At 41.6% G+C, this 15,386-nt stretch overlaps 1 protein-coding gene across 2 annotated transcripts in view; it reads left to right on the top strand.

Moving 5' to 3' along the window:
* lrp4 (low density lipoprotein receptor-related protein 4) overlaps positions 1-15,386 on the top strand; it is a 102,438-nt gene that overhangs the window by 73,548 nt on the left and 13,504 nt on the right. Inside the window, exons 7-25 of one of the 2 annotated variants that reach the window (XM_088412837.1) lie at positions 36-155; positions 769-894; positions 1,337-1,462; positions 3,080-3,214; positions 3,569-3,694; positions 3,961-4,191; positions 5,686-5,842; positions 6,271-6,488; positions 10,008-10,184; positions 10,281-10,406; positions 11,661-11,869; positions 12,064-12,145; positions 12,218-12,323; positions 12,980-13,181; positions 13,262-13,451; positions 14,197-14,328; positions 14,411-14,551; positions 14,628-14,714; positions 14,786-14,957. In XM_088412837.1, the coding sequence (XP_088268963.1) occupies positions 36-155; positions 769-894; positions 1,337-1,462; positions 3,080-3,214; positions 3,569-3,694; positions 3,961-4,191; positions 5,686-5,842; positions 6,271-6,488; positions 10,008-10,184; positions 10,281-10,406; positions 11,661-11,869; positions 12,064-12,145; positions 12,218-12,323; positions 12,980-13,181; positions 13,262-13,451; positions 14,197-14,328; positions 14,411-14,551; positions 14,628-14,714; positions 14,786-14,957 (2,863 nt within the window). Of the gene's footprint in view, positions 1-35; positions 156-768; positions 895-1,336; positions 1,463-3,079; positions 3,215-3,568; positions 3,695-3,960; positions 4,192-5,685; positions 5,843-6,270; positions 6,489-10,007; positions 10,185-10,280; positions 10,407-11,660; positions 11,870-12,063; positions 12,146-12,217; positions 12,324-12,979; positions 13,182-13,261; positions 13,452-14,196; positions 14,329-14,410; positions 14,552-14,627; positions 14,715-14,785; positions 14,958-15,386 lie in introns of those variants that run through there. The other variant, XM_088412836.1, reaches the window with a different exon arrangement.

The raw sequence follows: 15,386 nt of genomic DNA, 5'->3' as shown, positions 1-15,386 counted from the left end.
TCTGAATTGCATATCGCGTGTATTTTTGTGCGCAGCGTCCCACCAGCCGTGCAGATCTGTTGAGTTCATGTGCAGCAGCGGGATGTGCATCAACGCGGGCTGGAGGTGTGACGGCGAGTTCGACTGCGACGATCAGTCCGATGAGCTGAATTGCAGTGAGTACCCGCTTTGGTCACTTTTTTTTCAATGCCATTGACTGCTTTAGACGTCAAAGATTCATTTTTACTGGCTCTGCAGCAACTCAGTTAATTATACTACTTATGACAATACATCGCCTGCATATACTGGATAAATAAATACGTTACATAACAGACTTACTCTACTGATTCGTAGATATTTGAATTCATTCACTGCCAAACTGACGACAAAGATCAGTTTTTACTGTTCTGGCAGTGAATGAGTTAATTTGTCGGATTCCTATTTCGCCTGCTGCTGTCTAGTGGAAATGACATCACAGGTGCTCAGGTAACCACCAATCACAGCTTGTTCATGTCACATGACCAAACTCGGAAAACAGGTGAACTTTCATTGGTTCTTGCTTGAGCTCAGAGCAACTGTGATGTCATTTTCAGTCGACAGAAAGTGGAAAAATGGCCGCTCTCCGAGACTGATAAAAACAGCTGGGTTTTCAATTCAAATTCCACAAACGTAATATTAATCAGTGTCGTATTTTAACTAGTGACGCTACATAGACCATATTATTGAAAAAAAAAATCACATTTCCGCGGTGTCCATTTAGATTTATCTTTTCTTTGAATTGTTTTGCAGCTACGTCCATGTGCACAGCAGACCAGTTTCGCTGTGGAACAGGACGCTGTGTCCGGTTGTCATGGCGATGCGATGGCGAAGATGACTGTTCAGACCACAGTGACGAAGAGGGCTGCGAGAAAACCGGTGAGATTGTGCTCGTTATCGTTTCGCAAGCTAAAAATAGTGCAAAATTTAAGTTGTAGTCATGGCAACAGTGGAACTCGCAACAAAGTCATCTCTTGTTTTCATTCAAGGCCGAGTGCCTCTTTTTTTTTAAACATTTGGCGTATTATCTAACCCTCGGAGGAAAAAATTCTGAAACCAAAGCGCAAATAAAAAAGGACTACAAAAGATCCGTGTGAAATTTTCTGGAATTCTTGACCGATGAATTATCGGTGTTTTAAGTTAAACGTTTGCTGGATAAACTTCATTCTGCCCTCACCGCTTCTTGAAAATTGAAGCGTAAGAGTACAACACAAAGAAAATAGGTCATCCCGCCGGAAACATCTCCGAGGAGTCTCGCTGTATTCGCCGCCGTGTTATGGCAACACAAAACGAAACGGGGTTTCCGTCGGTGTCCCCGCAGAGACGTCGCCTTGCGCCCCGGACCAGTTCCAATGCGGGAACGGGCGCTGCATCGGTCAGAGGAAGGTGTGCAATGAGGTCAACGACTGTGAAGACGGAACGGATGAGCTTCCGCACCACGAGTGTCGTGAGTTGGCATTTGTCACGGGCGGAAACTAGTTTGACCTTAAAATGGGGGTACGTGAGGGCACTTCGGGGACTATCTGAGACCTGAACGGGGTTTCGCTTATCTGCCAATTTAATTGAGCCCTTTTGCGGTATTTTGTCCAATCTTTGGATCTTCACATCATAGGCATTTCAAATCAAAGGGAAAGCATTGAAAAAAGACAAGGGAGAGCTGAAATTTCACCCATATGGTGACAACATGACAAATTTCAACATGACACGACCACTTAGTTTTGCAATGTGCCATCCCTTGGATAAAATGCTGCGAGAATGATGTGGAAGAAAGTGAGCCAAAAATAGTCAAAATACTACACAAGAGTTAGTAATGCTTTATGTTGTGACGTGTTTCAAATTAAGAGCAAATGAATTGGAGCATAACACAATTTATTGGTGAATTGTTATTGTGACTCCTCTGCGAAAGCTATGTCTCTATTTTGAACAATAATGTTTTGGAGACCCTGCAAAAATCCTGGGTGACAAGTCGCAGTCCTCTCTTGTGGCTTGGACTGGGGGCGCAAAAAAATCCCCATGGGCTAATGTTAAGCCACTGCTCTGTTTATCACAGACTGTTGGAATAAGTGTAAATATTGTGATTATACAAAGAGAGGATTTGGAGGGACTGTTTCAGAATGCAGCAGAATTGTAATCGTGCAGTCCTTCTCCGTTCTCTTCATGCATGAACAGAAATGAATTATAGTTTTTCACAAATGTCTATTAGGTGACCCTGACACAGATGTACAGTATCCATTAGCAGCAGGTTTATTCTTAATGTAGTCATCTGCAGTCATCTGTAACAGTTGTGATTCCCAAATGGGGCTACTTGTACCTCGGAGGTTACTTGAATGCGACTTCAGAGGGTGCTTGAGATTGGTTAGGGTTATGTGTCAGTTATCAGCAAATCTAATAGAATGCTTTGTAGAAACAGCACATTTTCTTTTCAAATTAAGAACAAATCAGTTGGATTTGGAGGGACTGTTTCAGAATGCAGCAGAATTGTAATCGTTCAGTCCTTCTCCGTTCTCCTCATGCATGAAGTGAAATGAATGGCTTTCCCCCTTCTTTGTTTATAGTTTATCACGAATGTCTATTAGGGGAAGCTGGCACAGATGTACAGTATTAATTAGCAGTAGGTTTATTCTATGTAGTCATCTGTAACAGTAGTAATTACCAAATTTACGTCTGCGGTTACTTGAACGCGACTTCAGGGGGTGCTTGAGATTTTAACTATGTGTCAGTTATCAGCAAATCTAATAGAACGCCTTATAAAAAACAGCACGTTTTCTTTTCAAATTAAGAACAAATCAGTTGGAACATGTCAACTTAGTGGTAAAGGATGTTATAGTGACTCCCTTGCAAGTATACTTCTATGTCTTTAAGTTTTATATGGATATCAACCCTAAAAACTGTCATAATACTCATTGTTATTTTTGGTTGAATATTTGTCATTGATCACAACAAAGAAGTACCGTCATCCCCAAGTGAACAAAAATACTCATGACAATCCCGAATGCGGCCGTCGGGATATTTGTAACCACGAGTCGGTCGGCAGTGTTTGCGATCCTTTCATGTTTCCGTCCAGGTCCGCGCTCCAGTGACGGCAACTGCAACCAGAATAACGGCGGTTGCTCCCAGAAGTGTCAGATGGTCCGAGGACTGGTCCAGTGCACCTGTCACACCGGATACCGACTGATGGACGACGGCAGATCCTGCCAGGGTATTTGTGTCTTTGTGTGGTGTGTGTGTGTGTGGGGTGTGTGTACGCATCCGATATCCGACTGGCCAGTTGTTTAGCTGCGTTGTGTATCATGACGCATTCCGGAAACCTGAGAGATTAGGTGTTAAAAATAACTCATAACTAATAACGTGCTGAACTTAAAAGGATCGTAAGCGCGCGTAATGATATTACAAAAACACAAAACGGGACTGGAAACATACAGAAAATGATTTCCGGCGTCCTTTAGCGTGACCCTGCGATGATTTTTGAACCCTTGGTGATTTTTTTTTTTATTTAATGCTGACGTCTTACGGTGCTGTCCCGTTTTGCTTCCGTCTTCACCGCCCGTCGCAGATGTGGACGAGTGTGCCGAAGAAGGCTACTGCAGCCAGGGCTGTACGAACGTGGAGGGCGGTTTCCAGTGCTGGTGTGTTCAAGGCTACGAACTGCGGCCTGACAAACGGAGCTGCAAGGCGCTGGGTAATAAATTTGAGTGATAAAAGTCAAGAACTGACAAGATCTGACCACAAACCTAGTAGCAAGTATTTTCTTCTGTATCCGTTTGCTGGCTGCAGGGCCTGCAAAATATTCAGAAGGTCTGGAGTGGATTTGTTTCATTTGTTTCAGACCGAGTTAAACCCAAATCCTGACTTGACTGTCAGATGCGATGAATGTTCCGCTTTTTATTTTGCAAAATATTCCCGTTCTCATCCAGCTTGGTCTCGTTTATCTTCTGATGGTGGAAGGTCCGGAGCCGGTGCTGCTGTTCGCCAATCGAATCGATATCCGGCAGGTTCTGCCGCACCGCTCCGAGTACACGCTGCTGCTCAACAACCTGGAGAACGCCATCGCGCTGGACTTCCATCACAGCCAAGAGCTGGTGTTCTGGTCCGACGTGACGCTGGACCGCATCATGAAGGCCAACCTCAACGGGTCCAATGTGGAAGAGGTGGTCTCCACTGGTCTGGAGAGCCCAGGTGGGGCGGCGCCGCCGTATCGTGAAGCCTCAGTCGATATCGTCACTTTTCAAGAACGTTCGTTCAAGAACGTCTTCATTCCGTGTGTTTCTCATTTTCTCAATTTACTCTTTTATTCTATTCAATGAAGTCATTCCTATTTTTCATAATTTTCATATTCGACAACCATCTTTTATGATATTTCGCTAAAAAGGTCATTTTTGTTGACCAAAAACGTATAATATACACCCATATTTAACGCCTCACAAAATGATCCTTAAAGGGACAGTGTGTGAGTTTTTGACTGTTTTTCATTCAAAATTAATCAATTAAATGATTGTAAATTTCAAAAACCTGAAAATGAATGTGTTCTTAATGACCATCAGTATGTTTGAAATATAATCGTAGGTCTAGTTATCATTAGATGATATTACATGGGGGGTGGCACTTCTCTGGAGGCGGCCATGTTTGTTACAGCTACAGACAATGGTAAACGCAGCACCTAAATCTTAATCTTACACACTATCCCTTTAAAAAAAAAAAAAAAATCTCTCTAGCTTGACCCCTTATAATAATTATTGGAAATAGGATATTGTAAGTGGCATAATTCCGGGCTAATTTATGTGAAAAAAAATCTATTTACAAAATATTATTTATATTCAAAATAGAGATCGACCGATATGGGTGTTTCAGGACCAATACGATACCGTTTATTAGTAGTAGAGGAGGCCGATAACCGATATTTGTAGCCGATGTTCATTTGCAGTAAAAGTGTAAAAATTGCCGTCAAAAAATGGAATAATGCAAAGACCGAACTTCATTGAAATGCATAAAAGATGTTTATTGAACCACAATGCAGCGACCATCAATCGAAACGCAACAATCATTGAACAATATAGAAACTATTTTCTTAGCATTTTGATACACAAAACATCTTGTTAAATCAGCCTTAAAGGCATCACATTTACCAGATTTTTCACACTATAAGGTGCACCTAAAAGCCCTAATTTAAAAAAAAGAAAGAAAGAGGACGGTGCGCCTTATAATCAGATGCGCCTTATATATGGATCAATATTGAGATTGTGATTGGTAGATGGGGAAAGAAGTGATAAAGTAAGCTTTACCTGTTTACAGTTGAACAAGGTTGCTCATATTGACTTTGAGTTATTATGCTATTGAGAGTTATTTGAGTTATTATTATTACTTTGAGTATTACTATATTGTGATTGAAAAAGTTTGAAAATATGTCATTAATAGAGGATGCGCCTTATAATCCGGTGCGCCTTATATATGGAAAACGTTTTTAAAATGTGTCATTAATTGAGGGTGCGCTTATAATCCGGTGCGCCTTATAGTGCGGAAAATACGGTACATTGATTTCTTAATATCGGCCAGTGGGATTAAAAAAAAAAAAAAAAGGCCGATACGTATCTACGTCAAATTTCCAAACATCGACCCTGCCGCTAATCGAGCGACCACTAATCGAAAACGTTTTTTTCCCTCTCTCTCAAACAGGTGGGCTAGCTATCGATTGGATCCACGACAAACTGTACTGGACAGACTCCGGGACGTCCCGCATCGAGGTGGCCAACCTCGACGGCACTCACCGCAAGGTGCTGCTGTGGCAGAACATGGAAAAGCCTCGGGCCATCGCTCTCCACCCTATAGAAGGGTAGGAGCTCCAACCGCCCCCTTCCACACACACACGCTAGCTGATTCACAGCAGATGCTTTCAAAAGTGCACACTATCCTCCCTGGATGTGTCCCAGTTGTAATGTAGTTCCAGAGCGGGGATTAGGCTTTGGCAGCGCTGCGGTGCCCGCAGGCCAAGCGCCTGCGCGGATGGAGCAAAGATTTCATCCGAGAAGCGAGGGGCTAAGACTGCCCGACTTTTACCGTGTGTTTCAGCGCTAGGCCCGATGAAGCCGTAGAAAAATGCCAAGCCGGAGCGCTAGCTCGCTCGCTGGTTTGTCGGCTAGTGTTACACACATCTGAAAGTCATTGTCTATGTCCGCCCTGAGAGATAGCTCATTTTCTCGTCCCGGGGATTGAAAGAAGCCATCTAATGCGGCGATACCGTTGTTGTTTTTGTTTCCGCAGGAAGATCTACTGGACGGACTGGGGCAACACGCCTCGCATCGAGTACGCCAATATGGACGGCTCCAATCGACGGGTCATCGCCGACACTCACCTGTTCTGGCCGAACGGCCTGACCATCGACTACGCCGGCCACCGCATGTACTGGGTGGACGCCAAGCACCACGTCATCGAAAGAGCCGACCTGGACGGACGCAATCGTAAAGCTGTCATCAACCAAGGTGAACGTCCGTTTGGACGAGTGAACCGTCGCTCGCTCGCACGATTTTATTGATTTGACTAGTGAAAAATCATGACTACAGAGGACAAAACCTATTTACTTCCGTATTTTCCGCACTATAAGGCGCACTGGATTTTAAGGCGCACCGGATTATAAGGCGCACCGGATTATAAGGCGCACTCTCAATTAATTACATATTTCCGCCTACTTCTCTGCTACCTGATATATACAGACACACATTTTAAGATACAACATGTAATTAGCTCAAAATTTCCATGAAAAACTCATTACTCATTATTATAATTTCCATGAAAAACTCATTATAGAAAACGCACGCCTCAGATTGTACTCAGTTAGGGATCAACAACAACAAATTTCTACAAATGAATCCTTTAACACTATAGTGTGATGCTTGTTTATAACTGCTAGCTTATATGCTATTTTAGCGGGTACAAAAGTGAAAAGGGAACAAAGAAAGCACTTCAAAAGTGGTGATTCAGTAATCCTTTGCGAGCTTATCTCAATTTAGGCTATTGACAGGCCGAAGTCAGATGACGCCATTACACTTGTTTTTTATTTCCGTGGAGATTTTTCAAGTATGTGTGTGAGAGCGGGTCCAGTCATTCGGCGTTTGTGTACGCGCGCGCGCGCGCCATTGTCCATGCGAGCGCTCCTTAATGATGTGTGCTCTGAGGATAAAAGGCTGTAATTGGCCCTGTCCGTTCTCCAGGGCCTCTGTTTGCTCAGACAACACACAGGACAAATGGGACGTGCGTGTTTGTCTGCTCCCTTCTACCGCCCGGGCCGCTGTGCCAAAGAATCTTAATGAGTATCTGCCTACACCTTTAGTCGCCTTGCGTGCGTGTGCGCTTGTGTGCTTTTGCTGGATTGGGGCCAAGTTCCTGGAGCTTTACAGTGGGCGGGTGTGGTGGTTTCATCTTTTAGCAACCTACACACCTGTGGACCCCTAGGGTGGGGGGTAAAGACAAGGCGACGGTTGTGTGGGGTTGTGTCAACGGGATCGCCTGAAGTTATTGGAGATTTACAAGGAGTCGTCGCCCGTATGCGACGCGACCTATCCTCGGGGAAGTCGCCTGAAGAACAACTGAACAGCGCAAAAAAAATATGTACAAATTCAATTTAACGCTATGCATACATTGCTCATTTTAGCCGGGAAAACTGTTGAGTCCCCGGGACTGGCAATACAGTGATCCCTCCTACTTCGCGGTCTCAGTATTTCGCGGGTTTTTCCAGGAAAAATTAAAAATATTTCAAAATAAAAAAATGCGCAAAAATTGAAAAAAAAAAAGAAAAAAAGTACAGTACTGTATTCATTAAATAACTAAGTAATATTAATTAATAACTATGTTAAGAATTCTTCAAATGTTCGAGTTCGTGACGTTTTTTTTTTTTTTTAATCTTATTTTGAAATGCATGCTTTTAATTTGTCGGGTCACATTGCATTTCCGTTTCCTGTTTTACGTTCTCTGTGCGTCATTCGGCTCGTTACGGTGACGTAGTAAGTTCATATTTATAGTTTATTATCATTTATGTTGATGACGCACGCTACTGCCTAGATTTAGTAAGCGATGAGTGTTTATTCTGTTCATGTGTTCGTTTGTGTAGAGGTTGCACTTTATAGTTAGTAGTTGTTGTTAGTTGTCGCTAACCCGCTAATGTCGGCTAAAAATACAGTAAATTCATAGATTAAGTGTTTATATGTTAGTTTACTGATTTTAAGATTGTTGTTGATTTATTATTCAACAGATACTACATGATACACCATACATGAGCCAAAATAAATGTGAAGTTCAACGGGATGACTTGCGTACTCTCTCAGCGGAGTCTTGGTGCAGATAACCAGTCCTGAGAACAAATTCTCAACAAATTAAGTAATATTAGTTATTTAATGAATATACAATCATGTTAATAAGGATGATGTAATGTTAAATAATAGGAGAAAGGAAATAAAATGGGCAAAAAATACAAAATAAAAAGGATTGTTTATGGTTACTCGCGTACATAGAAATCGAGGAACTGATACCCTACTTCGCGGGTTTCAGACTTCTATAATTTTTGCATCTGCCACGGACCCAAAAAGTGTGGACGGCGGGCAGCAAATGGCCCCCGTGTCCTAGTTTGGACACCTCTGCTTCAAGTCTTCTGGCCCCGCCCAACCAAAAATGTTTTGCGCTGGTTGAGGGGTACTTGGCTCCGTCATCTCGTTCCTCTTTGATCCAAGCAGATTTATGTCCATCTGGAAGCAAAGCGAGCTACTAGCGGTGATGAGCGGTGGCGTGAGAGCGGCGAGAGGTGCCACATGTAGGTTAAAGGGGACATTAGTGTGATGGCTGGACGTGGCGCTTGATGCCCCGTCGGCTTGCAGCTGCTCTTCCAGCTGTCCCGGAAACAACAAGAGCAGAGGGGACAAAAAGTGCGTGTTGATGACAGGGAAGAAGGTGACCATGACAAAACTCGGCCTCAATGGCTTTCTGTCGTTCACTGGAGGGAAGAGGGAGGGGCTATTATTCCATGCCCGCATGTTAAGATAACATCTGAGAACACACAGCTTGCCATGCAACTGCACCTGACCCCCCCCCCAAAAAAAATATATATATATGCATACATATTCATTTTCACATTTTTTTGGTGCTTTGTCTAAGGGGAAAAGGGTATCACAGGATTTGTTAGGAAAACTGCACAGAAAACAATGTTTCAAAAAAATGTTTTGATCATTTGGACGCAGAATTGTATTACTGTTCCAGATTAACAAATGTAACACACAAGTATACATTAAGTATTGTCTTTGTGAGTGCCCACCCCCCAAAAAAAAGTTTCTGATTCTGAAAGAAAGAAAGGAAAAAAGAAAAAGAATTTAAAAAATATTTATGCACAAGTAAATAATCAACAATAAGTGTCCTCCTTTGGGATGATTTTAGAAATGTGATTTTGAAAAATAACCCTGATTTTAAATTTAGAAGAAAGAAAGAACGAAAGAAAGAAAAAGAATTGTAAAAATATTTATGCACATGTAAATAATTAACATAAAGTGTCCTCCTTTGGGATGATTTTAAAAATGTGTTTTTGAAAATAACCGATTCTAAATTTAGAAGAAAGAAAGAAAGAAAGAGAAAGAAAGAAAGAAAAAGAATTGTAAAAAATCTCACGCACAAGTAAATGATCAACATAAAATGTCCTCCTTTGGGATGATTTTAAAAATGTGTTTTTGAAAAATAACCCTGATTCTAAATTTAGAAGAAAGAAAGAAAGAGATAGAAACAAAGAGAGAGAGAGAGAGAGAAAGAAAGAAAGAAAGAAAGAAAGAAAGAAAACTGTAAAAATATTTATGCACAAGTAGATGATCAACAAAGTGTCCTCGTTTGGGATGATTGTAAAAATGTGTTTTTGACAAATAACCCTGATTCTAAATTTAGAAGAAAGAACGAAAGAAAGAAAGAATGTAGCCCTAGATCCAAAACGTCGCCGCCCTAAAGGATTTTGGGTGTCTTTTCCTCCTTAGGCCTGCCTCACCCGTTTGCCATCACCGTGTTTGAGGACAGCCTCTACTGGACCGACTGGCACACCAAAAGCATCAACAGCGCCAATAAGTTCACCGGCAAGAACCAAGAGATTATCCGCAACAAACTTCACTTCCCGATGGACATCCACACCTTGCACCCCCAGAGGCAACCTGAAGGTGGGGTCGCTTTGTTTACCTCGTTCATCTTCAACCGGTGAATGCAAAATTCGATGAGGAGATCTTGCATGTTGGACTGTTTGTTGTGCTGTGTAGGAGGCAAGAACCGTTGTGGCGCCAACAATGGAGGATGCAGCCACCTGTGCCTCCCCGGCAACAAGACGTACACGTGTGCTTGTCCTACCGGCTTTAAGAAAGTGGACCACAATAACTGTGCCAACAGTGAGTTCTTCTCTTCTCCTGCTCTTCTAATCATCCGCGAATTCCTGATAAAGAGTGTGTCTTAAATGTGTACCTATTTCCGCACTATAAGGCGCACCGGATTATAAGGCGCACCCTCGATTAATGACATATTTTCAAACTTTCCCCATATATAAGGCGCACCCGATTATAAGGCGCACCCTCAATTAATCTCATATTTTTAAACTTTTTCAATCACAATATAGTAATACTCAAAGTAATAAGAATAATAACTCAATTAATATCTCTAAACTCAATAGCATAATAACTCAATGTCAATATGAGCAACCTTGTTCAACTGTAAACAGGTAAAGCTTACTTTAGCAGTTTATTCCCCATCTACGGATACCAATCTCAATATCGATCCATATATAAGGCGCACCTGATTATAAGGCGCACCATCAGCTTTTTAAAAAAAAAATTAACCTGATTATAAGGCGCACCATCAGCTTTTTCAAAAAAAATTAAGGCTTTTAGGTGCGCCTTATAGTGCGGAAAATACGATAATTAAAAAGGTAAATCAGATCAATTGTCCTATTGGTAGTTGTCAAGTGATTAAAAATTAATTCAATGCAAAATTTTCCATGACTGATCGTTACCGATTGCATTTTTTTTTTCCTAATGAGCCTTCGAGCAACTTTTTGTAAAGTAAACTACATAAAAGGTCTTTTTTATCTGTCTTTGGTCTTTTAAATTCGGTTTCGAATTTAGCAGAGTTCAGCTATCGCATTAAGTATACAGAGCTGAGTTAACTTGAGCTAATTTTTAACACTTTGTAAGATTTACCTGGCAGCTTTACGATGTTTTTGATTGATTGATTGAAATTTTACAATTTTACATTTTTTTTACATATATATATATATATATATATATATATATATATATATATATATATATATATATATATATATATATATATATATATATATATATATACATAGCTTTGTATTTGTGAATGCATGCAAAATTCCTATACCGACATATCATTTCATGAATAAGAAAATATCAACAAATACTTACTTTGTCTAAACGAAGATGCGATTATCCCCCTATTGACAAATTTTCGCATCAAAATCAGCAATATAGCAGGAATTAATTTAAAAGGAAACACATTGTTGTGCAATGGTGATTGTTTGTGTTCTGCACATTTCCTGTATGTCAATGTATTGGTTTTTGTTTTTTTTTCAATGTTGTTAAAAATAGAAGACTGACAGAAGACCTTTGGTCTTTAATCAGGTCTTGACAAGTTCCTGCTTTTTGCCCGAAGGACGGACATCCGACGAATCAGCTTCGACACGGAGGATATGTCGGATGACGTCATCCCTCTGGCGGATGTGCGCAACGCCGTGGCGCTGGACTGGGATGCCGGAGACGGCTACATCTACTGGACCGATGTCACCACTGACTCCATCAACAGAGCCCTGTGGAACGGCAGCAAGCAGGAGGTAAAAGGAAGGAAAAGGCAGGAAAAAGTTGCCTGGTGCGACACTGCCACCTACAGGCGGAGAAGTACCATTTCATTTTGGTTGCTAACGTTTTTAGCCAAATAAAAGACTAGATCGCTCCATAATTTAACAGTACCATAAAAATAAGGATATTTAACAGGAAAAAAATATTTTTTTAACTTTCTTTATTACAGGTGGTGGTGGACACAAGTCTGGAGAGTCCGGCAGGTTTGGCGATTGACTGGGTGACCAATAAACTCTACTGGACCGATGCTGGTAATAACCAAAACTATTATTAAAATATTCGACTGTTCTCTTTGAAATCCAGTCATGTTTTTTTTTTTTCAGGTACAGACCGCATTGAAGTTTCCAACGCAGACGGGAGCATGCGGACTGTACTCATTTGGGAGAACCTTGACCGGCCCAGGGACATTGTCGTGGACCCTGTCGGAGGGTGAGATGCTTGAGGGAAATTTTATACTATAGATTATAGTATAATTACTATAATTTTTTACTTTAGATGTCAAAGATCCATTTTTACTGGACTCCACTGAAAACCTAAGATCTATTTGATCTGGGTTGGCAGTGAATTATTTATTTAATGTCAAATCTTGAATTAGCCATTGTTAGCTGTGAAACATTAATAGTGTGAAACAATTGTTTTTCTTCTAAAAAAACACTTTAATGACTGAAAATGATGTGATGAGCGACCTATCACAGGTCAACTTGTGAACTTCGCATGTTCAAAATGTGGAAAAAGGTGAACCGTTTTCTACATATTCACTTGATTGTACAGTAATAAAAAAACTGAGCTGTCAAATTAACAATTGACAATATTGTTTTGCGGTTAAAAAGAAGCTAAATAAGTTTATTATCCCTTTAACCTGCTAGCCAATGAATTTAGCTCATCATAGTTGGTATTTCTTTTAATATTCCTCAACTTTTTCATTCCCTTAACAAAAAAACAAGAAAAAAAACAATATTGTTGTTAATAGTGCTCCTCAGTTGTGCTTCTGCCGACGTCGTATTTTGTCATTGGTGCTCAAAGTGTTCATTATGAGAGATACTTTTCTGCAGGGAATTTCTCCAATCTCCGTCTTTTCTCCATAGTTTCATGTACTGGACCGACTGGGGCGCCAACCCAAAGATCGAGCGCGCCGGGATGGACTCTTCGAGCCGAATCGTCATCATCGCTTCCAATCTGACGTGGCCCAACGGACTCGCCATTGACTACGAGACCAAACGGCTGTACTGGGCCGACGCCGGCATGAAGACAATCGAATACGGCAACTTTGACGGTTCTGATCGACAGGTAGGGGCCGCTTTTGGGAGTCGCGTTGAAATAAAATCCTGGTTGAATCCAGCTCATTTTTCTTACTGGGTTCTTGCTAGGTTCTGATCGGCAGTCAGCTGCCTCACCCATTTGGCCTGACTGTACATGAAGACATGCTGTACTGGACAGACTGGCAGTCCAAGAGCATCCAGAGCGCTAACAAGCTCACCGGCTTGGGGCGGCAAACGCTTGCGGAGAACCTGGAGAACCTCATGGATATTCACATGTTCCAGAGACACCGGGAAACAGGTGCCAGATTTTTCTTGATGGCCATTTATCGCAGATTGCTAAGTTGCATTTTTGACACTTTTTCAATGGGACGGTTGGACTTCCTCCTGGTGGCTAGCAAAAAAAAATATAACAGCACATTAGCCGCACTGGACTATAAGCCGCAGGGCTCGAATCATGAGAAAAAAGTTGGGTCTTATAGTCTGAAAAATATGGTAAATAACCCACATAATAACGAAATTTTGGAGTAATTTTGTGTCAAACAACCTATTTAGGTTGTTTATGTTTATTTTGGTATAATTTTTTGAGTTGTTTTTTTTAAGTTGTCGTTTTTCATTTTTTCATGCAAAACAACCCAGAAAATAGGCCCAAATTGTGTATTGGTACCAAGGCGAGATCCATCTTTTTCTTTTATTATTTTTGTATTTTTATTTTTTTACCAAAATTGGATTATTTTTAACCAAGCCGATTTTGGAGTGTTGCCTTCACACAATTCGGATATGTCCATTCATCGTGCGTAGTTCAAATGTGCTAAAGAAGCCTCATGAACAACTTGTTTCTTACTCCACTAGAGGGTGCTCTTGGTTTAAGAATAATAGTTAGAGCAGCGCATTGATTTTCCATTGCAATTTTAAATAATGAGTTCCATCGAGAGAAGCAAAGAAAAAAAAAATCAAAAGTGCTTCATGAGGCTTCATTCACCCATCACTTCCACAAATGCGCTCAGTTTTTGAGCTGAGGCATTTTTGTGTTTGTCCACTTGTAGTCCACAACCCGTGTGCAGTGAATAATGGAGGCTGTAGTCACCTCTGTCTTCTGGCTCCTGCTCCCAAAGCCTTCAGCTGTTCTTGTCCCACTGGCATCAATCTTCAGGCTGATGGAAAGACCTGCACGCCCGGTATGAACATCTTTTTTTTTCTCGTGTCCAGCACGTACTTTCGTGGTTGATCCCATTTTATTTTATTTTATTTCTTGTCCAGGGATGAGCAGCTTCCTGATCTTCGCACGGAGGACGGACATAAGGATGGTATCTTTGGACATCCCTTACTTCGCCGATGTGGTTCTTGCCGTCAACACCTCCATGAAAAACACGATTGCCATCGGAGTGGACCCTCAAGATGGTCGGTGTGTCCTGTCCACAAAGTAAAATGTCGTGAGCTGAGCTTCAATTTTGACGTTCTGTCGCATCTTCTGCAGGAAAGGTCTACTGGTCAGACAGTACGCTCAAAAGAATCAGCAGAGCCAACATCAACGGAAGTGCACACGAAGATATCATTTCCACAGGTGAGGACGGTTCTTCTGAACTGAACTTGTTGAGCTTCGGCGTGATGAGATCCACCTACTTTTCTTTGCAGGACTGATGACGACCGACGGCCTGGCAGTGGATGCGGTTGGCCGAAAGATTTACTGGACTGATACCGGAACCAACCGGATAGAAGTTGCTAATTTGAATGGCTCCATGAGAAAAGTTTTAGTGTGGCAAAACCTGGACAGCCCTCGCGCTATTGCTCTTTACCACGAGATGGGGTGAGAACACCGGGGCTTTTACTTCGTATTTTTGTGGAAGTGGGCTTGATTATCGACACTGACATTTGCCTGCTAGCCTTCCAGGCTAACCTACGCTAGTAAACATTTGGGTCGGTTGTTTGAAACCGTCCAAATCTGCCAAAACCGGTAACTCCTTATTCCTTCCACATCATTTGCCCTAATGCGCAACTGCAATGTGCAGCGGTTGTGTCCTCTCATTGTGTATCATATGTGAGTCCTCTTCAGATGGACTATAAGCCGCAGGGCTCAAATCATGAGAAAAAAGTTGGGTCTTGTAGTCCGAAAAATACGCTAAATAATCCACATAATAACCACATTTTGGAGTGATTTTGTATCAAACAACCTATTTAGCACATTACAATCGTCCACTTACTGTTTCGCTGGCTTCGGTATCAATCGAAGTTTTCT

This window comes from Hippichthys cyanospilos, chromosome 4 (genome assembly GCF_059441005.1).
Source record: "Hippichthys cyanospilos isolate Australia breed blue-spotted pipefish chromosome 4, RoL_Hcya_1.0, whole genome shotgun sequence".
In the NCBI taxonomy this organism is placed as follows: domain Eukaryota; kingdom Metazoa; phylum Chordata; class Actinopteri; order Syngnathiformes; family Syngnathidae; genus Hippichthys; species Hippichthys cyanospilos.
This window is presented reverse-complemented; position numbering and strand designations above follow the sequence as displayed.